The sequence below is a fragment of the Eubalaena glacialis genome, chromosome 12 (assembly GCF_028564815.1).
Source record: "Eubalaena glacialis isolate mEubGla1 chromosome 12, mEubGla1.1.hap2.+ XY, whole genome shotgun sequence".
NCBI lineage: Eukaryota > Metazoa > Chordata > Mammalia > Artiodactyla > Balaenidae > Eubalaena > Eubalaena glacialis.
Window position 1 is genome coordinate 28,409,174 of NC_083727.1, and position 27,960 is coordinate 28,437,133.

The 27,960-nt window shown below is 33.9% G+C and overlaps 1 protein-coding gene across 4 annotated transcripts in view; it reads left to right on the top strand.

Moving 5' to 3' along the window:
* Window positions 1–27,960, top strand: part of AHI1 (Abelson helper integration site 1) — a 203,435-nt gene that overhangs the window by 35,589 nt on the left and 139,886 nt on the right. For all 4 annotated transcript variants that reach the window (XM_061206760.1, XM_061206762.1, XM_061206761.1 and 1 more), the window contains 9 exons: window positions 2,433–2,618; window positions 3,785–3,937; window positions 7,470–7,602; window positions 10,588–10,711; window positions 14,655–14,884; window positions 16,469–16,575; window positions 19,149–19,267; window positions 21,617–21,747; window positions 23,039–23,179. In XM_061206760.1, the coding sequence (XP_061062743.1) occupies window positions 2,433–2,618; window positions 3,785–3,937; window positions 7,470–7,602; window positions 10,588–10,711; window positions 14,655–14,884; window positions 16,469–16,575; window positions 19,149–19,267; window positions 21,617–21,747; window positions 23,039–23,179 (1,324 nt within the window). The remainder of the gene's footprint in view (window positions 1–2,432; window positions 2,619–3,784; window positions 3,938–7,469; window positions 7,603–10,587; window positions 10,712–14,654; window positions 14,885–16,468; window positions 16,576–19,148; window positions 19,268–21,616; window positions 21,748–23,038; window positions 23,180–27,960) is intronic.

Sequence of the window (27,960 nt, forward strand, 5' to 3'; positions counted from 1 at the left end):
CAGTCAGGAATAAAGCATACATTATTCTATGTGCATCCTCTATTAGAACACATATCTCTTTCATTAGACTGTAAGCTTTTCAAGTCACTGGTGATTCTTTTTGGCCAATTTGTTGAACATATTTTAGTCCTTATTTTACCAGATCTCTTTGCATTTAATATATCACTCTTCAAACTCTCTATTTTATAATATCATCACTCTCCACATATTAATGGCACATAGAAAGTGCTCTGTGAATATCTATTGAGAAAGTGGCATGAATCAAATTAAAATGCGAATGTTTTAAAACCTATCCTGTTGGTTCCAGGACTGTCCTAGATAACTGTAAAGTTATCATAGTGGTCCAAATGAACCCCAAAGGACCTTTGTCCAGATTTAAATGAGACTTTATCCTAATTCTCAGGTAGAGGCACTTTTGATTCTTTTAGCACCTATATATGACTAATCTTTTAAACTAAAAAATAATAAAGCCTTATTTATTCAAGTTCCACTTTGTATGTTTTGTAATCATAATGGCAGGATCTTGGCTGAATCTTAGTTGTTTACTCATACTAAGCAGCATACTAGTATAAACTAAATGACCTGGTGAATATTAATACAACTTATGGAAAGTATGATTTAGAATCTGGGGAATAAATATCTTTTAAAAATGATATTATCCCCTTATGATAAGCTTCAGGCAGATAGTAGTACAGTTTATGAAGGGAATCTCGACTGCTTAATATTTAATGACTGAACATCTCAATTGCTCAATTTGAAACTGTTTTTTTACCCCTCTATATCATAACATCACCTCTCAGCTTATGACCTCCATTGACTTTACATCTTCCCCTAAGAGGGGTAGGGAAAAGATGAGCTATATTTTTGCCAACTCTGTTTCTTTATTGATGCCTCATTCCTGAACACACTGCAATCTGGATTTTGCCTCAGCTACTAAAGCTTCTTCAAACATATCACTATGACTTCTATTTACCAAATTATTGAACATTTTCTAGTTCTTCTTTTATCACACCTATGTGCATGATATCACTCTCTTGAAACTCTTGTTACCTTGGTTTTCTCGACACCGTCCTTTCCTGATTTTCCTTATCCCATTCCTTCAGTTCCTTCAGTTTCCTTCCTGGTCTACCACCTATCTCTTTAATATCAATCCTACTCATGATTCCATCTTTAATCCACTTTTCTTAGACCCACTTTTCTTGTGTGTGCCTCAGAATTCAGACATTTCAACTTGGGTGACCCATAGATATCTGACTCCCCCAAACTGAACATCTTCCCTAGATCTCTTACCTTTTCCCCATCTGCTGCTTCAGTTGGTGGCACCACCATCTGTCCAGTCTTCCAAGTTTACAACCTTAGAGCTGCCCTATTTTGGTAGCCACAGGTCATATGTGGCCATTTGAATTCAAATTAATTAGCTAAAATTAAATATAATTAAAAATTAATTTCCACAGTTGCACTAGCCACACTTCAAGTGCTCAATAGCCACGTGTGACTAATGGATACTGTTTTGCATGGCACCAATAGAGAGCATGCCCATCATCACAGAAAGTTGTGTTGGACAGTACTACCTTAGAGTCTTACTTGATTCTTCTCTTTTTTACTTTCCAAGTTGCATGAGTCAGTAACAGTTATTAAATATTCCCTGTACTCGGTCCCTTCCTACTCTTGGAGTTTGTCAGCTCCGCCTGCCTAAACTGCTGCAAAAGCTCCCAACTGTCTCTACTAATTTGTAAAGGACACAAAAGTTAGCAAAGGTATTTTCTACTTGAGTCATAGTCTAGTGAAAGAGGACCTATTTTGAGTTGGTGAGATTATTTTTCTCATAAGAATCTCCATTTATGTAGCTGAAACATACGTTGTCTTGTTTAATAGTTTTTCTTAATTGAATAGACCTTTTTAAGAAGGTAGACTAAAATATTTTTAGAATGTAATAAGGGGCTCAAACAAGTTTAAGTATCTTAATTACTTTTTTAAAATAATTTTGACTTTTTAAAAATTTAAACATCATGAAATTTTACCACTAAAAATACTGATGCTGAACAAATGGGAAATTTGTTTCTGTGTTTAAATAATATGCATTTTAATCTTTATTACAAACAGTATTATTACAAACAAATGTGTATTGATCACCTCCTTTGAACAAAATAACACCCGCCACAGTAATGTAAATGCTTTACCAACAGTCTGAAGTTGTATAGGGGAAAAGACAGCCATTGGGAAGATATTTTAAGTCATTTGGGCTATCTTGTCAAAATGACCTGGAACTGTGCTTGACCAACTGTGTCAGTGTTCTTTCCTCTGCTTTACAAATCTAAAGAATTTCAGCATGCCATGTTAATCTTTTTAAAATGAGTTTTTGACTATATACTATTGCTTTATTGGATGTATTTTCAATGAAGGTAACATTTTCTTTGAATTCTTATTTTTAGCTTCTAGGAGCCAATGGAAATGTAAACATCAATTCGAAACTTCGCTTGCAGCTGTATTACCCACCCACAAAGCCTCGATCCCAATCAAATGTCGTTGAGGTTTTTGAGTGGTGGTCAAAATGTCCAAGAAATCATTATCCATCAACGTTATATGTAACTGTAAGAGGATTAAAAGTTCCAGAATGTGTAAGTTAATAGCACATGCAAAAAATATATATTCCATTGTTGAGATTAAATGGTGACATGTTTCTATTTCTAAAATGATAAAGTCTTTAGAATTATTTTAATAAATTTCTGAAATAGAAAGGGACCTTCAGAGATTATATATTAAGCCTGTAATAGCTGATACTTAAAAGATAATTAAATGAATTTTAAGTACTAAGTATAGATTTCAGTTTTAGGAAAAAAAATTTTTTTTAAATAATACTGATCTTTAAGAATTAAAGATAAAAGAATGATTTAAAGTGGGAGTTGACAAATATTTTCCGTAAAGGACCAAACAGTAAATAGTTTAGGCTTTGCAGGCTATACAGTCTCTGTTGCAGCCACTCAACCTTGCCTTTGTAACGTGAAAGTAGCTACATAGACATATGTAGGTGATAACTAAACAAATGGGTTTGGATGTGTTCATATAAAACTTTATTTACAAAAACATCATCAGGCTACATTTGGCCCAGACCATAGCTTGCAGACCCATGAATTACAGGCACATTTTTTTACAGTATTATTCAAATAATCAATAAGTAATATTTCTACTTCTGTTTTACATAGATTAAAATTATGAATATCTTAGCAAAGCATTTGTCCTAAAATGAGGTGAAACTTTTGCTTTTGTCTCATTGCTATAAGACATTTTAGGCCAGTTGCATATTCTGTAGTTGATATTATAAAATATGACCATAGGATTGGCTTCATTGGTTTGAGTGTAGTTAAACCTATTTTAAGAAATGGAGGATTTAAAAAACTTTAGATCTTTATGTTATCAGTTTCGTGATCTTAAAGCCAGAGATAACCATAGTACAATGTCAGAGCCATAATATAACATCTGGTAGGTATTGATGAAGAGGCGGAAACAAAGGGACAGAGTTACTAAAACTATTTTATGTAACTATTGGAGTTCTGTTTTATTCCTTCCCACTTTTACGGCTTTTGGGTTTAGGACTGTAATTTCAAGCAACCTTTATTTTATTTAGAATAGTGTACAAATAAAAGTAGAATTTTTTTCTGGATTACATTTTGAAAACATTTCCATATTATAATGTTTGTTTCAGTATTTTAAAAACCATATATGCTAGAAAAGAGAAAAAGATTAACGTGATATATACATTTTCTCATTTTCTATACATATTTAGATAAAGCCATCTTACCGTTCTATGACGGCTCTTCAGGAGGAAAAGGGTAAACCATTGTATTGTGAACAACACCGTGAGGCACGTTCAGTAGACACAGAACCTGGACTAGAAGATTCAAAGGAAGTGGTGAAGTGGAAGCGACTGCCTGGGCAGGTGAAGTGGTCTCTGACACTGGATTCATTTAGATATTTACTCATTTACCTTAAAAATGCCAACAGCTCCTAGGGTAACTGGCTTCCTACTTAAAACTCTCAGATTATCCTTGTTTTTAACCATGATCTTGTCTTTCTATTAATTCATTTGGTAAATAATAATAGAGTGCCTATCATGTGCATAAAGGCACTATCTTAAGTTCTTTAGTGACCTGGGGAGCTTTATTAGTTTGTCAGAGCTGCCATAAAAATATATCACAGACTGGGCCTCTTAAACAACAGAAATTTACTTTCTCATAATTCTGGAGGCTGGAAGTCCCAAGATTAAGGGTTGTCAGCGTTGATTTACTCTGAGGCCTTTCTCATTGGCTGGCAGATAGCTGCCATCTTGCTGCTTCTTCATGGTCTTTTCTCTGTGTGTGTGCATCGCTGGTGTCTCTTCTTCTTATCAGATGAGGGCTGTACCCTAGCAACCTCATTTTAACTTAATCAGCTCTTTAAAGACCTTATATCCAAATACTGTTACATTCTGAGGTACTGGGGTTAGGGTTTCAACATATGAATTTGGAGGGACACAATTCAGCCCGTAAATCCACAATTTATGGGTTTGTGAACTTTTTTACAGCTCCTGGCTTCTTCCTGAGTCACATTTTGATAGAGATAGGTATATGTATATACCTTTACCACAAGTTGAGCTGTATTTAAGCTTTTTCTAAAGTTCTCTTACTTGGTTAGCATATTTTGTAGTGGCAAGAAGCATTACTGATAAAGTTTTGCAAATCTCTTGTTTCCGTAAAGAGTGGAGTGGTTCATTTTATATACTCAGTATATACAAAGAATGACTATTTTCCTAGACCTTTTCACATTCTGTTTGCATCATATCTGACTTTCTTTTTGAGGCTAATTTTACAGATGCATCTTAAAATCAATTTTAAATACTTCAGACATAATAATATGGAGAGAATAATACTTAGACTGTGGCCTTGGGGACCTTTCATGTCAGTTGGGGACATGGGAAGCGGTTACAGTGTTGTTCACTGTCAGGTATGCTGCAAAGAAGTCTTGAGGAAATATAGCTATAAAAATAATTGTTTAGATCAGCAGTTCTCAAAGTGTGATTTGGGGACTGCTGGGAGTCCTGAGATACTTTCAAGGGGTCTGTTGAAGTCAGTCTATTTCCATAATAAGATCATAATGATTCTAATGATTCCATAATGATTTAGTTTTTCTTTTTGACTTTCATTCTCTCACAAGTATACACTGGAGTTTTCCAGAGACTAAATGATACATGATATCACAAGAGGGTGAATGCAGAAGCAGTTATGAAATTCCAGCTCTGTTTTATTAAGCCAGATGTTAAAAAGATTTTCAAAAATATAGAACAATTCCATTTTATGTAGTTATTTTTCATAAAAAATTATTTGTGTTAACATTTAATGGGTTTGCTCTGTTGTTTTTTAAATGATTAACAAATATTTTTTAAATTTCTCAATTTTAATTTCTAATATAAATATGTTTATGTAGCCACATAAACAAAAGCTTTTTGAAAAAAAAAAAAGCTTTTTGGAGTCCACAAAATTTTTTAAGACTGTAAAGCACCCTGAAACTAAAACAGTTTGAGAATTGCAGATATGTAGAAGGTGATCTGGAGTGGTGGAAGAAGGGTTCATTCAACAGGTTGGTGGAGCTTGGGATAGACTTTAAAGCATGGCCAAGTTAGGAGTGGGTGAAGAGGACAGGGAGAAATATTTCCTATTGTGGCAATGTTGTAAATAAATGGGAAAGCACCTGTGGTATTCCTCAGGCACTCAAAACTTGGCTGGCTGGAAACCCAAGTTTGTATGAGAGGTAAAGTGGTGTGATAGATTAGGCCCGCATTGTGGAGTGGCTCAAATGGTAGGTAGCCTAATATTTGATTGTGTGGGATTGAGAAATAATGGGAGGTTTCGGGTAGGGAGGAAGCATGATAACAATTGTATTTTAGGACAGATTAACGCTGGCGATGGCAGGTAGATCTTGAGGTAGGATACATCAGAATGAGAGAAAGGTAGCCGTTGCAGTCATTGATGTGTGAGGTGAGAAGGGTCTAACCTTGGGGTATTGGTGGCAAAAGTGAGAAGTAAGAGGTAAATACAAAAGGAAAGACCTAGTGTGAGTTAGTGACTGACAAGGTCGTAAAGAAGGGGAAAGAGTTGAAAATGTTGAGGATCTTTATTGCTGTTATTAAACGTTCATCAAGTGCCTCTTCTGAGTACAGTGTCAAACTCTGGGAATACAAAGAAAATGATGGTGCCGTTAGTATTTTGGCTTAAGTGGTGAGGCACAGAGTTTTCCTTAACTACATCTCCTCCTCTAAGAGCAGCAGCAAGTGATTATGAAACTTCCTAACTTTTCCTTCAATTTTTGTCCTCTTTTTATCCCCCTTTCCGTTTTCTATATCATCCCAATAGAGAATGGAGGGAAAATGGTGTCTGGTACATTATTGGCACCTAATAAATGTCCGTTGAATTTTTTGCCTTTCTAGTAGCTGCTCATAATGCTGCCTCTTCATAACGCTGCTAAATCTTGATGCTACTTGTGAAAAACCTGGTACCAATCTAGAAAGCGGGCCCTTGAACCCATAGTCTTTGACTAGGCCCATTAAGCTGAGCTTAACCCTCTGAATAATCCTTATTAGCTATATATAGTAATAATAATTACAGGTTTACTGTGATGAATATATAAAAAGACATTTGTAATAAAGTACCACATTCATGGCATATAGTAAGGGCCCAATGTATGTTCAGCTGAACTTTTCGAATAATAAGAAAGAAACACAGGAACTAAGGCTCACAAAAGTTTGAAAGAGAGAATTAGGACAAATAAAAGTAAGTAGTATTTTCTACAGCAGATAATAATGCACAGAAAGTTTTGGTTTCATCTGGTAATAAGGAATGAAACATAAAAATTATGAAGGAATTTTAATAAAATTAGTGAATGAGAAATCAATAGGAGGTGATTGATTTACTTTGAAAATACATTTTGGAAGACAGTACAAATAATGGTTATTTTAAGAGAGAAAAAAAGAAAGAGAATGAATATTCATACATCATGGACTTCAGCTAGGCCTATATGGCATTTATAGACTCAGAACAAGTTTATGGTTCAGCAAAAATCACTTATTAGTTGCTGTCATGAAATAAGGGTGTGACATACATTCATTTTTGTGGCTGTATAAAAATAATGTGGTAGTGACAGCTTTAGAGTATCAGATATTGAAATTTTCTATTCATATTTTGGGTGAATAGTGCTAGTTAGGCATGGAGTATAAATTCACTTAATTTTCTGGAGAATTGAAACTGATTCTCTGCTTTGAAAGTAATTTACTATGGTTTTCCATCATTCTGCTTACTTGCTTTCCTCTTCCTCTGCATCACAGTAAAGGGACTTCTTAAAAAACCAGAAACTGCAACAGCTACAATAATGGAAGTTAACAGCTAGCTTTCATATTTTAATGTTTCTTCATCTATGTTGGTAAAATGTGTGTTTTTCAGGCTTGCCGTATCCCAAACAAGCACCTCTTCTCACTAAATGCAGGCGAGCGAGGATGTTTGGGTCTTGCTTTCTCCCACAATGGAAGAATACTAGCAGCAGCCTGTGCCAGCCGCGATGGGTACCCAGTTATTTGTGAGTAATAATCCTTCTGTTTAAGCGGATTGTAGTCTATACGGAGGATGTTTTTTGGGTTTTAAAATTCATTGAAATCTTAATTTGAGTCATCCACCAGTACGACTAAATTAAAATAGATTTCCTCAAGTAAAGTAACAATTCTTTTATAATAATTTTGCACTTTGCTATACAGTGTAGGTCCAGAAATAGAATGACAAGGATCAAATGAAGGATGATAAATTTATTTTTAAAACATTCAGGAGGTATTTTTTAAGCACTTTCTACTTTAAATATAGAAATTTTGCAGCATGAAGGATTAATAAATCTCTTGACGAATTTTAATCCAATTTTAGTTAGTTGATAGTAGTGATAATTTGATTATGAAAGCCCTGAAATTTGTTATGTGCAACTAAGACCTGGTACAGCCAAATAAATAAATAAATAAATATTTTTTAAGAAGAAAGAAAGAAAAACTTGAATTTAGTTATACTTACTGCTTAAATCTCAAAAAACAAAAGAAGAATCTTTGTCGTTGTTTTTTGATTATGGTGTGTCTACTAGGAATTCATTTAGCTTATAGGATGTGCAGATTGATGTTTTTCACAAGTTTGGGAAGTTTTTCATCTTTATTTCTTCGAATGTTCTTTCTACCCCTTTCTATTTCTTCTCTTCTTCTGGAACTCCCGTCATTTCTATATTGGTACACTTGACGGCGTCCTACAGGTCTCTGCACCTTTATTCATTTTCCTTCATTTGTTTTTCTTTCTGCCCCTCTGACTGCATAATCTCAGTTGACCTGTCTTCAAGTTTACTGATTATTCTGGCAGTTCATATCTGCTGTTGAGCCCCTCTAGTGAATTGTTTATTTCAGTTATTGTACTTTTCAACTCTAGAATTTCTGCTTGGTCTTTTTTTATATTCTCTATTAATTGGTAAGAAATAATTCTCACACCTTCGTTCTTTAGATGTGGTTTTCTTTATATCTTTGAACATATTTATACAAGTGAATTTAAAGTCTTTATCTAGGAAACCAGTGTCATAGACAGTTTCTGTTGACTGCTTTTTTTCCTGTGTGTGGCCATACTTTACTATTTTGGGGTTTTTTTTAGGGGTGTCTCTCCCTAGAAAATTGGATATTTTAAATATTACAATGTGGCAACTCTGGAAATCGGATTCCCCTCTTTACCCCCCCTCCATCTGTCCACCTGGGATTTGTTGTTGTTGTTGTTTGTTTAGTGATGTTCCTGGACTAATTCTGTGGTCTTTATTCTTTGTCAGGTTTTACCCCTGGAGTCGTTGCTTGGTTAGCTTAGTGGTCCGCTAGTGGTTAGAAAGGGATTTTTAAATGCCTGAGTGAACGGGTCTCCCAGCCTGTGCCGAAGTGCCGTGTGTGTGTGTGTGTGTGTGTGTGTGTGTGTGTTGGGATATGTTTTCAATTCTAAAGTAGGGAGTTTACAACTTTGCCTTAGCCTTTACTTACTGTTTGCACAGTCCTCAGGGCAGTCACAGTAAGAGATAGGGCCTTTCAGGTCTTTCTTGCACAAGTATGTACACAGCCTTTCATGTGTATGTGTCCTTCTAGATTCCCCAGAATATATTGGAGCTTTTCAAAGTCCCCTATGGACATCTCATTCCCAGTTTTTCCTTTTGAATTTTTTGGTCAGCCTCTTCTTAGGCCCACCTGGTATCACTGTGTCAGATAGCCACACCACTGATTATTTCATGCACCCTAGAGTTACGGCTCTTCACACAGATCATGCTCAGAGCCAGGTCAGATAAAGCCAAGCCCTGAGAATGGAGCCTTTCCGGGAGCTGCCAAGCTGTTCAGCACTGATAAATCTTGGAGATGGGGCTTTGGAGATCTTCAGGCCTCTTCTGCCCCATCCCATAGCTGCTAGGCTGCTGGTTTTCTTCGTAGTTTCAAGGCTGTTGGTTTTTAAGTCAACTTTGGAGCTTGGGAGAGGGGAATGGGAACAGGACAAGTTAAAACACCACAGAGCTCAGTGTTCTTACCAAGATTTCAGCTGTTTCCTTTAATAAATGCTCCTCAGATTTTTGCAAGCCTTTCATTTCCAGAGTTCTGAAAAAGTTAATTTTGACAATTTTTGCCAGTGTTCTCGTTGCTTTTATGGGGAAGCAGATTTTCCGAGGTCCTTACTTGGCTATTACAGAAGTTCTTATGTACTGCTTGATATTTTAAAGAGCAGTTGGTTTTACCACTAGGTGGAAGTAGAGACTTGGAGAGTATTTTCTGTGTTAAGTTGTTATCTTAGATTTCATTGTATATATACGTAACATAGCCATACCACAATGCCTTGTTTATCAGATTAAATCTCTGTTCATTCTCTCACAGTAGTGTCTATCATTTTTAGTATTAGAATTTTTTTCTCACACTAGCACAGTTTAAATTTCTCATTGCTTCGAATAGTTAAATTTTGGTTGGAATTTGATTGATTTTCAGATAAAATAATACCTTATTCATGAAAGACCAAATTACAGAATCTTTGGAGTGAATTGCAATTTAAAAGTTATTTGAGGGACTTCCCTGGTGGTCCAGTGGGTAAGACTCCACACTCCAAATGCAGGGGGCCTGGGCTCGATCCCTGGTTGGGGAACTAGATCCCACATGCACGCCACAACTAAGAGTTCGCATGCTGCAGCTAAGACCAGGCGCAGCCTAAATAAATAAATAGTTTTTTAAAGTTATTTGATTAATAAATTGATTATCAAAGATTATTAGGATTGCTTTGAAGAGATAAGAATAATTGTTAATTGTAGCCCATTATAAAATTTTAGGTATGTAAATTCTTGTGTCTAAAGCAAGTGAAAACTTACTTTTAGGTAGATTTTGACATTTTTTAATACTGAAAATGTCTTTGGTGATAATATTCTTATAGACAGTGCTTACCTGGTGTACAAATTATTATAAATTATGAATTTTTATGTTATTCGGTTAAGAATCCTCTGTCTGGAAGCATACTAATTTTTGAATATTTTCATTAGTATATGAAGTTCCTTCTGGACGTTTCATGAGAGAATTGTGTGGCCACCTCAATATCATTTATGATCTTTGCTGGTCAGAAGATGATCGCTATATCCTTACTGCATCATCTGATGGCACTGCCAGGTTAGTATACTTGAGAAGTACTCGCTGTGTATGCTGCTTGCCCTCAAAGAAAGCAGAGAGAATATAAAGTGATATAACTACTCTTATGCTTCAGTTATGTTTTGCTTATCAAGGAACCGTCGTAAACATGCATCATACAAGACTCACTGATTAAATAAGAAGTAATGAAAACGTTTTTCCTAAAGACATTCTGTTAAATATATTTCGTTTATGTAATATATAATGTTTCACTGTCTTTAAATGATCATTTTGTACACTCTTTGATTAATATTTTGAGATGAAGTTCTTAAACAACTGAGATTTTTCCTGGAATATAAACTCTTGATGGCAGGGATTCCGTCTCCGCTGTTAGCTGGATGCAGAGGCCAGAACATGGTGCTGCTCAATGCACAGTGTAGGGTCAGTAAATGAATACGCACCTTATGTTTTAAGAGCTTAATAGATTGTCCACTATTTGCATTTTTCAAAATGTCAGTTTGAAAATAATTTAGCCCCTTCCAATTTAATAAGTATCACAATAAAATATTTTCAAAGTTACTTTTTTAATCTATTACATTTATTTCCTACCTCTGTTGTCTCTTTAGTATCTTTCTCTGTTGATTTTTTTTCCTCTCATCTTAGAAGTATGTTCAAATCTCCTTATCTTAAGGAAATCTTTTTCTAAACTCCTCCTGCCTTTCAGGCTACCACATTATTTTTCTTTCTACCCCATCAAGAAGCATTCTACACACCCTGTCTTTACTTTCCCGCAGTTAGTCTGGCTTTCACTTCCACCGTGCTGTATAAACTTCCTTTGAGAGATCTGCAGTTTCTTACTAATTTTCGGATCCACTGGCTAGCTTTAGTCCTTACCCTGTTTGCCTTCACTGCAATAGTTCATTATTGACCAGTCTTGAAATATTTTCAAGTCATGGTTTTCGTTGACAACCTCTTCTGTTTTCTTTTTATCACTCTGACCAATTCTCATTCTCTTGTTCCTTTCTTCTGCCTGTTCTCTGTAAATGCTTATCCCCAAGATCCTTTATTCGATGTCTTCTGTGGTTTGGTGTGCTTATCCTGGTCTCTCTCATCTCCTTGGCTTTGAATCTCACTTATATGCTAATGACTTCAAGCTCCTTTTATTTTCCGAATTCAACTTTGTATTACACACTTCTGTCTGGATTGCCCAATGGCACCTCAAATCCATAACGGAAATCACCAAATTTTGTTTTCCTTTTTTAGCCCTCATATAGTTTTTAATGGCATCCTTATCCACCCTGTCTCCCAAGCTGGGAACTCAGAGTAGTACTCGTGTTTCTTTTCTACATACAGGTAGTTCTAAAGTATATTAATTCTGCCTCCTAAAAGTCTCACATTTTGTCACATTCTTTCTATCCTCACTGCTGTTGCCTTAATTCAAGTCCTTGTTATCTTTTGCTTAAGCTGTTGCTGCTAAGCTTTTCCAGTGTTCACCCTCTAGCTCCTCCATCCCTGCTATGCTAAAATTCTTTCCAAAACCATCTTTCATAATGTCTTGACTTTAAAAATCTTTGCGCTTTGGAAAATATTCCAGTTCCTTAGCATGGCATGACAGGCATGACCCTCATTGACCTTCTGTAGTCCCTTGTGCACGTCCCATGTACCCTCCGCCTCACCCACACAATCTTTTCAAATACCTTTAGCATCTTATCTTCTTTGGCATCTCCATGTTACCTGTCGTCTCTTCCTATGCTGACATGCCCTTCTCCTCCCCTTCCTGCCCAACTCATTCACTCAACACACATCTAAATGCCTTTTGTAAGCCAGGGTGGCCTCATAGTCATCATTTAAAACCCAGCTCAGATTTTACCATTTCTTGAAGTCAACTTGGGTTTCCTCGCACAGCATATATTGTAGTAAAGGATTTTTTTTTCTTTATGTAGCTTGGAAGTTGATACTAATTTAGGACTCTTTACATCCTAAAAATATTGTTGTGAAGGATTAACTGAATGAAGAGAGAAACATTGTGGCTAGAACGAAAAAGACAGTGGGGTTTTTGAAATAGGTGAAGAATACTTACACTGAATGAGCTAAAGTCAAAAGGAAGAGAACCAGAGTTGCTAATGCTCAGAAGTGGCAGGAGGTCGGGTTTCTGCCCAGGTCTTCTGTTATCCCCTGGGGTCACCGTCACCTGTTATGGTTAGTGTCTCCTGAGTAATTGTTTTCCATTGGTTAGCTCTCTGCTAGATGGGCTTAACCTAAATCTCCGTCTTTAGTTATCTTCAGTATAACTTGAGAACACTACAGATCAGCAGCTCGTAATATAATCAGAAAGACTTGTCCATGTGTAATGGCTCCCAAATAGACCTATAAGGCCCCACTCTGCCCTCTGTTCACACATATTGTTTTAACTTCGGAATTTTTTTTTCTTTCCTAATTCTGATAATTTGTGTGTGTGTTCATCTGGTCTTTACAGATTTGTGTATCACTGTTCTTCTCTGTCTACGGTCAATCTGATTTTTTTTCACAAACCCATTAATACATTTCTTTTGATCTTGGATTCTGCCATTGCTTGGGTGATGAAAGCCATCATTGATACCAATTCCGCTTTTATGTAAAAAGCTTTTTATTTTAAAATATTGTGTCTGTTCTAATTATATTGAGCTGTTTTTAAGGTACAGTTACTTCATTTCTTCTTGTTATATAGTATTTCAGATAATGCTGCTAAGATTTATTAGCAGGCCACTGAAGTTTTTATCTTTTAGCATTCTCCTTAATATTCCCTCCAAATTAGTGATTTTGTTCTTTCTATAAGTGATTTTGTTCTTTCTATATTTCATGTTACATATGTTCATTGAAAGTATTACTGTGGTAAAAATGTTTATGCAGTGACACACATGCTTTACTTTTACTTGAAAACATGTTCTTTCACTTCCTTCATTTATTAGTTTGGATTCTTAGTAATTAAAGATCATATCCTGTATTTTAAGCAGCTGCTGAGAAAACTTATAGAATGTTATTCTTGAATAGCAACTGTATTTTTTTATAGATAATTTTGAAAAGGACTTAATTTGCTTCAGTTCTTAGACAGTAGTTAAAAGGGTGAACTATAAATCCCCATATTAAAAAATTAATAAATTCTTCTAATTCTGATAACTTAAATTTTTAAAAATTGAGTGCTTCACACTCATAAAGCACCTGTTTGTTCCTAGATTTTGCCTGTTTTTGCATATTGACTTGCAGAGTATCTAACATGATAGTTTAACTCTTAGAGTTTACTCTTGTCAAGACTGTAGCAATAACAATATTAATTTCTTTTAAATCACCTATTATATAAAGGAAGAGATAACAAGAGTATTAAACATAAAGTGAGTGCTCAATGTTAGATAGCCTGTTTTCTATAAAATATTGTAATGATTTTAATGTTATTTTAAGTATTTATATAGTAATTTCAACGTGCCTTCTAAGTCTTTGAGACCTTTATGTTCATTATCTATGCTTCGAAATTACAAATATAAAGTTAATAGAGTACCCTATTCTCTAAACCCTCAACTGTAAGCACTTTGGAAAAACAATATACACAGCCTAAATGGGAAATCATTGAAATTTCTCCCTCTATTTTATTTTTTACTTATATTGTATTAAGTGCAGTATTTTACCAACTATTCAATGTGTTTACTCAATGCCAAAAATAGGTAGGTTTAAAAAGTACAGACATATACAAGTACAGTTTTTCATTTTACAGTATAGATTACAATTAGTAGAGGAATTAACCATTATGCTTGAAAATAACTACAAGAAATAGCTTTGTCAAACTGAAAGAACTCTGGCTATCAAATAATGTCATCACATTATTTTTATTGTTATAAAATTTACCATTGGTTGTTGTCACTTGCTTACTTTTATAAAGTCCATTGCCCATATTGGTTCTTAGAGAAATGTCTGCCTTTCAGAAGCAATATGTAACTTTTTTATCCTTTTCCAGGATATGGAAAAATGAAATAAACAATACAAATACTTTCAGAGTTTTACCTCATCCTTCTTTTGTTTACACGGCTAAATTCCACCCAGCGGTAAAAGAGCTGGTGGTTACAGGATGCTATGATTCTGTGATACGTATATGGAAAGTTGATATGAGAGAGGATCCTGCCATATTAATCCGACAATTTGACACTCACAAAAGTTTCGTCAACTCTCTCTGTTTTGATATTGAAGGTATGTCCAAGAATATATTCCAGTTGAAGGCTAGTTACATGAAGAATTTTAAAAAATTTTCTGTTTCACTAGGATAATAATTAAGCTTGAGAGTGACTTTATGTATCAGATAAAATTAAATATGTTTGTGCATATTTAGATTTATGCATATTTTGCAGATCATATGATAGACCTTAGCATAAATTTGGCACTGAGGGAATTGTTAGTTAATTTTGAAGTCAATAAATTTCTAAACATTTTGATTCAACTAATCTTTGCTGTAACAATCAGTCCTGTTCCAAATTGCAAAATATATTTCATTGGATTGGTGATTATTCCCTAGTAGGTTTTTTAAAGGGCCGTTTTATGTAAAGGGTAAAAATGAGGAAAATGGGGGGGAACTCCCAGAGGAATATTGAAAATATATATTTTAAATGTAGCAACAGGATTTTTTTTTAAGTACAGAAACATATAGAAGGGAGATTTGCAATTATTTAAAGGTTTAATCTTAGAATATGAGTATTATGGATAGTGTTTTAAGGACATAAAATATAGATTATTTTGTCAGCTGAAAGAATAAAGAAATTCATTATTAAATAGTCACCTTTTCTATTATTTCAGACACTAGGTGTGTATAGCTATAATTAATTAGTATGGGATCCAGATCAAAATGATAATACTGCTAATGTACTCAGTTCAACCATAAGGATGTTTATAAGTAGGAACCCATTCAGGAAAGGTCAACCAAGGATAGGAAGGCGTCTGAAAATTCTGTCATAATACAAGTAGCTCAGATTATAAAAGAGAGATGAAGAATTTCTTCAAATATTTGGTTAAGATGTGAAGAAAAGAGAAGTCCTTCTACGTTGCTCTGTAGGTAGAAGTAGGGCCAAAGCTGCAGGAAATAGATTTTCTTTGCTCAGAATTAGAAAGAACATTCTAATATATAGAGCATTTCATCAGTTGAATAAGCTACTTTTGTGTAAAATATTACATTCACAGTTGCTGAACAACCATCTGTTCATAATGGTTTGTAAGATATTCCTGACGGGTTATGAAGTTGAAGATGATCTCTGAGGTCCCATTCAACTGTAAGATGGTTTGACTCTAAGAAATGATACTGAACTGAAGCACCTGTTATTTATTATTTTATTCATTCCCTGGTCATTTATTGAGTTCCTACCAGGTCTCAAGCATTAGGCTAACAGTATATATTAGAGTATAGATGTTTTTCCAGGAATATAAAATAGATTATATAGGTTAATAAAGGTGAGCAATACAGATCATATTGGATATTTCAAATAATTTGTTTAGCTTTGGAATTTGAGCCACGTACACATAAACTGAGATGCTCATTTCTTTTTGTATTCAAATTCACGTAGGTGACAAAGGGAAATAAATCATCAAAAATAATTCAAAAGGGTGAAGAATTCATTTAAAGATAATTGGGATCTGATTGTTTGCTGTTTGGACTTTTTTAAAACTAATGCCTTTTAATAGCCCTTCAATTCTTTGTTTTATTGGGATGTGTTTTCCCAATTTCATAATATTTGTTTCAAACTCTGTGTGACATTTATATGTAAGTAATTTTATTTTTTTAAATAGGTCATCACATGTATTCAGGAGACTGCACAGGGGTGATTGTTGTTTGGAATACGTATGTCAAAGCTAATGATGTGCAACACTCAGTGCGTCACTGGAGTGTAAATAAGGTATAGAGCCATTTCATATTTGGGGATTTAATTAAAGAAATGGGAAAAAAAAATTGAACCACATGACTTGAAGATGTCAGGACAGATTCACTTTGTTATAAAGCAGAAACTAACACACCATTGTAAAGCAATTATACTCCAATAAAGATGTTAAAAAAAAAAAAAAAAGAAAAAAAACGATGTCAGGACATTCCGTTTGTTCTTTTCAAAGAAATTAAGGTTTTCTCAGTCCCTGAGAAGTCAATTATCATGTCTTCCTGATGGCTAATTGATAATATAGTGACGTAGTGAAATTTTCTTCCTTTTGGCCAGGCTTTTGTTTCTTTTTTTTTGAGCCCTAATTTGCCCTATGGTATTCAGGGATCCATTACTGAAGTTTATGCAAAATGAGGTATATGTTATATCACCATCTATACATAATAACTTACATTTTCTGCTATTCATATTCTTTTTTTCTTGGTCTCATAACATCACTAAAAACACTGTGTTCAAGGTTTTGTTAACAGTGCTATCCCTCAAAATTATGTGATCAAGATTATATAAATATGAGAGGGCCTATCATTTAATCACAGTAATTGTTTCATTTGAAATATACTAAATTGACAGAAACAAATGAATGATCTCATTTTTGAAGCAGAGTGTTTTAAAGATGGCTTGTATACCAAGCAACTTTGTTGGTGCATATTTAGTATGTTTAAGTTAAAAATACAAAATGAATCATTCAACCTGAGTTGTTTTTATAAATATTGATATAGTTTTTGTCTTACATGCTATACCTGTGTTCTTCAGTTTTGTTCTTCTTCATAATAGATTATAATTGTCCCTGTTTGAAAAAAAGACATTCTACATGAAAAACAATTTCCAGGAACTTTAGTTAAATCTGTTGAGTCTGTCAGATCTGTTTAAAAACCAGTCTATTCTATTTTTAGTCATTCTCATCTAGTCTGTCAGATTAATGAATGATGGCTTGGGATTCATGTTGTAGCCTAATTTCACACACTTTGAAAAGAACTTTCTGATTACTTACATATTGATACCTAGAGGATTGGCAAGGCTCCAAAGGCACCATTTCTAATCATTTGAGTCTACAATGCAGAGTGTATTATTTGTATTAAAAATCATGTGTTTCTTTACCTCAATATAGTAACCAAAAGGCAAATATACCTTGGAAATCTGCCTCCTGGTGGTTACTTGAGACAGTCGAAAATAGAAAGTTAGGAAATGAGCTGGGATGTCTTTTTAGTAGCTTATGTCCTAGGACAGATGGGAGACTGCGATTTCTTACTTGGTTCTCTTCAACGAGCAGTGGGGGGAGGGGTGCTGGGTTATACACATCTGTCCCTGAAGATGAGGTGCCCATGTGCTATTGCACACAGTCCTTGGTATAGGGCGTGGTCTTTAGAACTAGGGCTTGAGCATGAATATGATAAAAATATGAAGGAACTCGTTAACAGATACTACAAACACTGAATCTACCAGCAGCTTTCTCAAACCTGTACCTAACACTTAACTTGTTATGCAGCCCTGGTTTTGATTTTGCGCGTTTGCATCTGTGTAAGTGTTGCTCCAATTGCTCACACCTTCAGCAGTGCATCTCCACCTCCAAATCGTTGTAGTTGGGCTCAGTAAAATCCCCATCTGTGGTATCAGTGTTTGACTTTATTCTGTAATTTGTAAAAAGCTGACAGCAGGTTTTAGCACCAAATAGCAGTAGGAGGGGCTCAGCTGCTGATACTAGGATTGTAGCAGTTTGTACCCCACCTCAGCTGGTGCCAACCCACCTCTGAAGAGGAGACCCTCTAAGAGAAGCAAGCAAGAATAAGGGGTCCTCGAGGGAGAAGAAGGCTAATTCAGAATTCTGCCTACAGGTTAAAGCAGACCCTCTCTTGACTCTTTAGACTTTAGTTTAAGCAGTTTTGCATTTGCAATTTTTGTCTTTCTCCTGGTAATCGAAACAAGAACCTTTGGAAATTGTTCTTATACACGGCTTGTTCAGGCAGATTCTCTTTCAGTGTTTGTGTCTTTCTTGACATCATTAATCAGGTCTACTTATAGTCTTCTTCTATAAGTAGAAGATTTAGCTGCCTTAAGTATCCAAAAAAAAAGAATTACAATCTAAACTAAATTATTTCAGAATAAGATGCTGATAATTTACCTTTTTCAGGACAAGCGGAAGTAGATGTATGAAGAAATAATCTGAGACTGAAATAGAACTTGAGAGCTAATTCTATACTTAATTTTGAATTTATAAAAATTGGAAAGTTTCTTATCTGATGATAGACAGTGTAGTGTTAGAAGATGTGTTTGTAGAAAGTGCTTCTTGTTTGGGAATATACTACAAAAACACTAGTTAAATATGGTGTTACATAACAACCAAAAAATACATTTTAGCAGGTTTATTTTCATCCTTAACCTGAAGTTACTTGGAATAATTTTGCTAACAATTTTAAAACATCCTGTATTGTGCAATTGAAAATGACATCTTAAAATTAAATTTGTACACTTAAAAGGGCTTAACTTTAGACAAACTTTACAGTGGTAATATTTTATATTCTTTTTTAAAATCATTTTAGGAAATTAAAGAGAGTGAGTTTAAGGGGATTCCAATAAGTTACTTGGAGGTTCATCCCAATGGAAAACGATTGTTAATTCATACCAAAGACAGTACTTTGAGAATTATGGATCTCCGAATGTAAGTATATTTCAGTATTTGCAGGTTAAGTGCTCATAGAATAAGTAATGATTTAATTCATATTTATAAAGTACAGCTGTGGTTCTCAACTAGAGAATTTTGTCCCTCAGGGGACCTCTGGCAGTGTCTAGAAACACTTTTGAATGTTTATTCCAGTATCTGGTGGATAGAGACCAGAGATATCACTAAGCATCCTGCAGTGCATGAGACAGGCCTCTGCAACAATTATCTGACCCAAAATGTGAACAGTTCTTAGGCTGAGATGTAGTCTATTGTTTTTTATTTTCACAATAAAAAAAAAGAAACTTCTGCCATCGAATATCTTTTATCTCTGTGATATTGGTTTAACATAGTATTATGATCTACTATCATGCCTGAATGAGAGGGCTTTTGATTCATACATCCTTGTTTTTCTTTTTTGTTTTATTTATAAAAGAGGCAAATGAAAAGAGATATTCTTAATGTAAAGGGCAGAAGCAGAGTTCTAGGAAAACCAGCATGGACTTCTGGTGTGCTTTGGTTTTGACGTTAAAAGTTCCTGTAAAACAAATGAGAGAAAGCTATTTTATTAAATTTCATTATTGTATTTAGAAAGGCAAATGTAGTAATCCAGATTAGTTTATTCTGCAATTATCACTTTAGGGCTAACCATTAAGCCCTTCAGTATTTATGTAGAACTGTTTGAGACACTGGCATGGGTGCTGTAGGAGAATGATAAGCAGAATTTGTTCATCAGGAATTTATAATCTAGTTGTACTACCTCCAAAATAACATATGAAACACTTAGGCTACATTGTGAGATCTTCAAGGACTGGAATCTGCTTATTCTTTTTTTCTATACATCGTACCCACATCATACCTAACAGATAGCAAGTACGCAATGAGTATTTTTAATGAATATAAATACATAATAAAAGGATTGTATTTTTCATGGCAACGGTAAAGCTGATACCTATAATATAGTCTTCTGTTAAAGGCTCTGTGGCCAGACTGGTCTTTGAGCTCAATCTTGAAGGATGGGTAGAATTTAGACAAGATGGCAGTGTCCTCACTAGGGTGGAAAACATGAAAAGCCTGGAATAAAGTTTGGAGGTAGAATAATAGAAGCTGTATTCAGGGCAGAGTGAGTTAGTCTGTATGAGCATGGGTTTCTTGCTAAGGAATGCTGAGAGAGAATCCAATAGAAATTAGAGCCAGACTTTAGAAGACCAGGACTGCAGAATTTGGTTGTTCTCTCTTTAAGCAGTATAGTATTCAGCCTATGACCATGCTTGGGCTCTAGAGGAAAATTGCTTACAGTCAAATACTGCCTGTTCCACCCCTTACTAGCTGATTAATCTCCCTGTGTCTCTCTTTCCTCATCACTCAAATGGAAGAAATAATATACCATCCTCATAAGTGTTTTGTGAGAAATAAACTAGTTTATACATGTAAAGTACTTAAAACATTAACAGACATAGCAGAAGTGTTTGACCCATTAACCTTAGGTTTAGTTATTTATGTTAAGAAAATAATTATGAGGCAGTGCAAAAAATATATATATACACAAGGTTGTTCACAGAAATCATATTCATGGTAGGGGAAAGCTGGAAACATCCTAAGTGTTATCCAACAATAGAAAATTTCTTAGATACATTTAGACAATGATATAATATATGCCTATTAAAATGATAATGCGTAATCTTTATTTTCTGACATGATGGCCATTATTCATGATTCATTGTTGACTGAAAAAAGCAGATAACAGAGCAGTATATGTAATATCTTCTCTGTAAACCAGGGATGATAATAGTACCTACCTGGCGCATAATAAGCACTAAAACAGTGTTAGCTGTTATTGTTCATAAGTTAAAAAGCCTGGAAGGTTATATACCATATTTTATAGATGATTCAATAATGTTTTGTCTAATACTTCTGCAACGATCAAGTATTCATTGTTTGATTTTAAAAATTTATCACATGGAGAAAATATAAGAATATAAAAATTCTGTTCAGTTTTTAGTAACCAATTCAAATGCTACTTCCAAAGTAGTCTTTTGCTCCATAGCTAGAAATCATCTCTCTTATCCAAATCCGAAAAGTACTCTTTCTGTTCTTCTTTTGTGGCACTTTCTACATCCACTTTCTATTTTACTTTAATGCATTTCTTCTCTCTCCTGCTAAATTATAAGCTCCCTGAGCTCTGGGACTATCTCTTCTTTATTCTGCATCCATCATAGAATGTATCCTGCATAACAGATTCTCACAAGTTGTTTGTTAAATGCAAATGAAGTATTTAAAAGTTTTCCTACCACCAGTCTTTTAAATGGGTAAGACAGGTTGCATTTGTAAAATCTTTTTGGTTTCTAGATTAGCAGCAAGGAAATTTGTAGGTGCAGCAAATTATCGAGAGAAGATTCACAGTACTTTGACACCATGTGGGACTTTTCTCTTTGCTGGAAGTGAGGATGGTATAGTATATGTTTGGAACCCAGAAACAGGTAAATAATATTTCATTGAACTTAAAAATTTTTTTGTTTTGCTTTTGATGAAGTATAAAAATTACCATTTTATGGAATAATTTTCAAGGAAATTCTGATTTCAGGTTCTCAGTTATGTTTTTCAAAATTGGAAAGCTGATAATGGAATTCAGCTGCAGTCTAAATTTATATTAAATTCTGTTCTTTATGGTTTTGATATCTTCATGGATTTAGAATTTCACATTGTAATTCAAGGTTTATTCTTTCCTTGCTGGTAATGAGATATTGTTGATCTTAGAGAAGTGTTTAATGAGGACTGTAAAACAAAACACAGTGTTATAAACTGAATTTAGAGTACAACTAGGTATACAGATGGTTAACCATCTACATTTTTATTAGAAACAAACATACTCCTGTCAGTTTTGGATGTCTGAAACTTAATAGCAATTTTACTGTAATTCAGTTTTTTTTCAATAACATAAACTATGATATTGGGCAGTTCATTTGTGCTTCACCTTGCTTTTTAAAAGAAAAGCCAAAACTACATAAACATTTTTTTTTTAGCAGTAGAAAGAATTTTATAAAAGTTACTTTAAAGTTTCTGTAATGAGCAGTATTTGACTTCAGCTTTTTATTTTCTTCATCTTTCCCGTCAGGCATTTTTGACTAGTCAGTTCACTTACAGTTTTGTTTTTTTTTTCTTACTGTATTTTGATACTTCAGCATCAGTTCATAAGTGTTCATAAATCTCTTTTCCCCAGCAATCAGTGGAACTGGATTCTTTGCTTTTTGAGTTCTGATTTTCAAACTTAAACTTCTGCTGTAGGCCTCTTTTAGTCATTAATAATCATATGCATCTTTAAAGCAGGTGGTACGTCAAACAGCCTCTGGAAGAAAAATAGAAAAAATTAATTCCTCACTAAACCTCTCGCAACCAGAGTTTCTTTAGTTTTAATCCTGACATTCCTCCCCTAGTTCTCCCTGGAGTTCTTTGTTAGTTGGCATTTGCTCAGCTCTGTCAGATCTGAGTCAGGTCTCTCTACTTCCAAGCTCTTTGTCTTTATTTTGTGCCTTGAATACCTCCGTGAAGAGGTTGGACTGAAAAGTAGAAAAAGGAGGGCCAACAGAATGAAAAATAAAGATAATTATTTAATATAGTGGTACTCAAATATTTATGTTTTTAAGGTGTTCATGTAAATAACGTGAGCTTTATCATTACTTACTATAAATCTTTTTTAATAAGCTACAGAATAATCTTCTAATGAGAAGTATCTGAGATGGTACAAATTATTGAATGTCTTTTCTTATTTAGGAGAACAAGTAGCAATGTATTCTGACCTGCCATTCAAGTCACCCATTCGAGATATTGCTTATCATCCACTTGAAAATATGGTTGCATTTTGTGCGTTTGGGCAGAATGAGCCAATTCTTCTATATATTTATGATTTCCATGGTAAGTCCACCACTTGATAAGAGGAGAATATTTAGAGTAACCTTTACATTTAGACTGAACCGGAAATTATGAGCTCTGTGAAAACTGTCATCCTTTGTATTAACACAGCTCTCTTGAATATACTATGAAAGCCAAGCAACTTAAAAAGATCATATTATTATTATAACATTTTATTTTTCCATGAGCACTATTATTATGGAGTTTAAATATCATCAAAAGTACACATAATGGTTGTGCTCTTACGTTGTAATCACAGAAAGGTAGTCATCACTTCCTTTGTAAATCAATTTAAATAAATAAAATTCACCTAAAAATTATTTGGGAATATGTCTAAATTTAAAAGATAAATAACATTTAGGAAATATGGATCTCTAATGTTTTTACTTGAATATTGAGTTAATTTCCTATTCTTTGTTTTTCATTTTTACTAAAGCACATAGTTTAAATAAGTTGTAATTTTGAGAGTTTCTTAACATAAAAAGAAGGCAAAAAAATCAAACGTCAATGAAAATGAGATCTGGAATTAGAAATCTAATGCCTTTTTCTACACTAAAATTGCACTATTCTATAATTTTGGAAAATAATAAGGAAATAAAAGACTTTGGACACATTTTTCAGAAACAGTATGGCATTATTAGAATTATCTGGATTTATGCTATTTTTCATATATTTCTTTAATTTTTGTCCTGAAATTAGGATTTCATTGTTCTGCATGGTATTGATAGTGCTGACACTCTCAAAATTGCAGTTCCATTTTCTTCATATATTAATTATTGTACAAAAATAAATGGTTTTTATTACTCTCTTTGGTTTGTTTAGGATATCATTCACTGTTTTTGCTAAGCTAAGATGGCTTCCACACAACGTCATAAATGCATAAATATGCAAATATGTATACAGGTAACATTGCTGTGGAACTATCTAGACAGAGTGTTTTAAGTGAATGAAATTCAAGTGGTTAAGCTTACTGCATTAATACAGTGTGAATTGGTTAATGTTTGTGATAAGTGCTAAGTGTTAGACAATTGAGTTAAGCTCTAAACCTGAAGTTCTTGATCATAGTATGGATTTTATTATGCCTTTACAGGTGAATTACATTAGAAAATAATGTGTAAAATTGAGATTTATCCTGTTTTAAAGAATTTTACAAAGAAGAAATAATAAATTTCTCTGACACATATTCAGATTTACAGAACAGTATTACTGATGGTGGAATTGTTAAACAACACAATACCACTTACTATTACAAACAAATTTAGCAAAAGTAAACACTGCCTGACTATGGGAAAAGACAAGTGGATTTCTCAAATCATCCAGTGTCCAAGTTTGTTGTCTAGTTCAAACATATGTCCTGAAACAGTTCTTTCTTTTATACACTTTAAATCTTCACAGAAAGGAGAAGAGTTATACCTAATTACTTTGTAATGGGAACTGTTATATAGGAAATAGGCACTCAATTATTTCCTCAAACTCTTCAGAAGTTTCACCACAGTTTTCATTGAATTACTATTTTGCTTTTTAGGCTTTTGAAATTTTCACTACAAAATGCAATTTAAAGCTCCAGTCTCATATTTTTTCTTTAGTTTATTTTTTGTCTTTGATAGAAGTTCATCAGTAGATTAGCCCAGTTAGGTTTGTCCATTTGGTTTTGTGACGATAGACATTTAGATTAAGAAGTCCATTCTAGAAGCATAAGTAGAAAGAGCCAAGTGTTTAGGAGTTCAAAAACATTAGTTTTAGGCTTAGTTCTGTTTCTTTAGTGGCCTTGCACAAGCCTCTTGCCTTCCTGAAGCTCCATTTCCCTAGTAAATGGTCCTACAACTACTAATATCTGTCTTACCTAAGAGATTTTTTTGCGAGGGTGCTATGAGACAGGGACTGTGAAAGTACTTTGTAAGTTGATAAGCACTATACTAAAACAAACAAAAAAGATAAAGTGGGTTGTTACTGTGCTTATCCAACCTGTATACACTTGACTCTATGGGAACTTATGTTTTAATATGCTGATAAGCCTCTCTGTGTGGAATGAAATGGAAAAAAACTTTTTTTTTCCCTTTTTTTCACTCTTTCTGTTGGTCACCCTTTTCCTTTTATTTATTAGAGTGTGTACCTTTCTAGGTCAGTTGTATTAGAAAATAAATGCATAAAGTTAAGAACATTATGTTATATCCACAGTATCTTAATGTAAATGAGGGATTTCCATGAGTATTTTAGAAATTTAAATGTTCAGTTAATACACATATTAAATTAAAATATTTTGTGCAGTGTATTTAGAACACAATTTTTGATATACTAACACACCTTTACAAACAAAACTCAAAATGTTTCAACACATTTTCCCAACTCTTTGCTGCCTATTTTTAAAAAGAAGCAGTTTAGGAAAAAGGTATGTGATCTCAAGCAATCCAAGATTTAGCACAGTTCTTGTGAATGGTATATAACCATGAAAAAATGAAAAGTTGTTTCAGACTCTAAAATATTTTGCTCATTGAATACAGGCCAGAATCGTGAAGTCCTTAAATTTTTTCAATGAAAATTATAACATTTATTACTGACCTATTATACCTTTGCCTTATATTTTATTTATCTTTTAACACAGAACTATTTTGCTCGCACTTTCTTGTCTGAAAATAAAGTTTACAAGTAGTTTTACATAAATGTTTTAATGGTAAAAAATTTGAAAGATACAAAACAGTTACATGATTTTTTAGATAGTATTTATCAGAGCAGCTGAACATTTAGGCAATTTTTAAGGAAAATGGAGTAAGCTCATTTTTTTTATCAGTTAAATAAGCTGTGAATGAGACCACAGTGGTAGCTAAATGTATCATCCATCTTTCAGTTCTAGCAAAATCTGTGAAGAGTCAGCAAGCATCTTTCCCTGTTAAGCATGTGTTCAGGTTGTGGTCTTTTGGGTCTTTCATTCTACTGACTTTTTGCTTTTTTTGGTAAGAAATATGATTTTTACTTTCAGAAGGCAGTTTTATTTGCCTGATGTTGAAAGGGTTAATCATCTAGTAATACAAAATTTAGTCACAGTGTACCACAAATAATGTACTTTTAGGATTCCCATAATAACAGAGTACTAGTCAGAGAAACGGCTTCTACTGAATTAAATTTATGAAGCTAGACTTCAGCAATTAATGTTCTGTTATTAATCAATACTCGTCTACCTCAATCTCTAGGATCCTGTTCTACATTTAATGATAATTATGTCTAATACTTACAAAGCATTTTCCATGTTCCTGGTACTATTTTAAGCACTTTACCCATATTTTTTAAAGTTTTCACAATAATCTTATGAGGTAGGTATTATAATTATCCCCATTATGGGAGCCAGGACTTGGATCCATACAGTCTGGACTTGGAGTACATGCTCTCATTTGCTACACTAAACTGCCTTTTTAGCAGATTTCCTGAAATATTAGCTTTTGATTGTCTAATATGCAAACTTTTTTTTTTCTATAAAACCATTTATTCTGTGCCTCTCTGTGGAGTATGTGATTTCTTTATATTATCTATACTTCGTGAGAAGCAGAGTTGGAGGCTTATTTGTCTTTTTATTACTGGTACCTAGTCTGAATACTGACGCATATTGAATATACATGTATTTTAAGCAGGATCAAGTCTTAATTTGGGAAGTTCTCAGCATTATACGGTAATCCCAGGTAATGAGCCTAATTTTTCACTAGGTGGCAGCATCTCCTGTGAATCAGTATTAACTCTGGAGTGCTTTTCAGTCACAGTGTTTTAGGCAAAACAAATCGTCATTGAGCATTTATTGTGTGCCAAGTTGAACAGCGCTGTGAAACCCAGGAATCAGAACCATGCTCTTTTCCAATCTTTTGTGCTTCCTAAGTAGTTAATTAAACCTCTGGGAGAATTTTAGTTAAACTGAAAAGCAGTCTACCATTGACACTAAACATGATTTTATTTATAGAACTCATATTTATTAATGATCACCTGCATCATCATTGTTGATAGGTTTATTTTTCACATTGTGCCATGTTTTACCAGAATTCAGGGCAATATATACCTTTACATTCCTATATAACTTGCTCAGTAACAAAAAGCCCATGGTGTTTACAAGGCCCTGTGTCTAACATCCTACCTGTTATATTACTGACGTGCAATAAGTACTTGAAATAAGAATTTTAAATCCCATAGAATAGCATTTTCCCCTTATATTTTATAAAAATATAGAATGAAAGGCATGATCAGTTAGTACATTTGGGGCTAATAATGATAGTGGTAGTAGTAGTAGCTAATATTTATCAAGTACTTATGCTGTCAAGCATTTATTTATTTATTTAGTAAGTATCCCCTACTCTCATGAGCATTTTACATGCATTATCTCATACAGTTCTCCCAAATCCCCACAAGATAGTTGCCATTATTATCCCCATTTTGCAGATGAAACTGAGGCACATGAGGAGCATGAAGTAATTGGCCTGAGGCCACACAATTGGTAAAATGACAACGCTTGCCAGGCTGTCTGACTCCAGAGCCCATGCTCTTAAAACATTAAGCCGTCTGCCACAGCTACTTATTTAGTCTTTGCATTTCCTATTTCATGAAGTAACTTAAGAAGGTAGCCAAATATACCTGTGGTGAAATGTAGTGTTTGTTTTCAATTTTAATATATAGGACGACCCCTTAAGAGTAAAAGGAGCTTTGGTTGTCTAGTATCATTATTAATTGTTCACTCCTTTACAAATGTTGGTGGTAATTATAATGCATTAAGCCATTATATTCTCAATATAGTCCAAAATATGATTTTT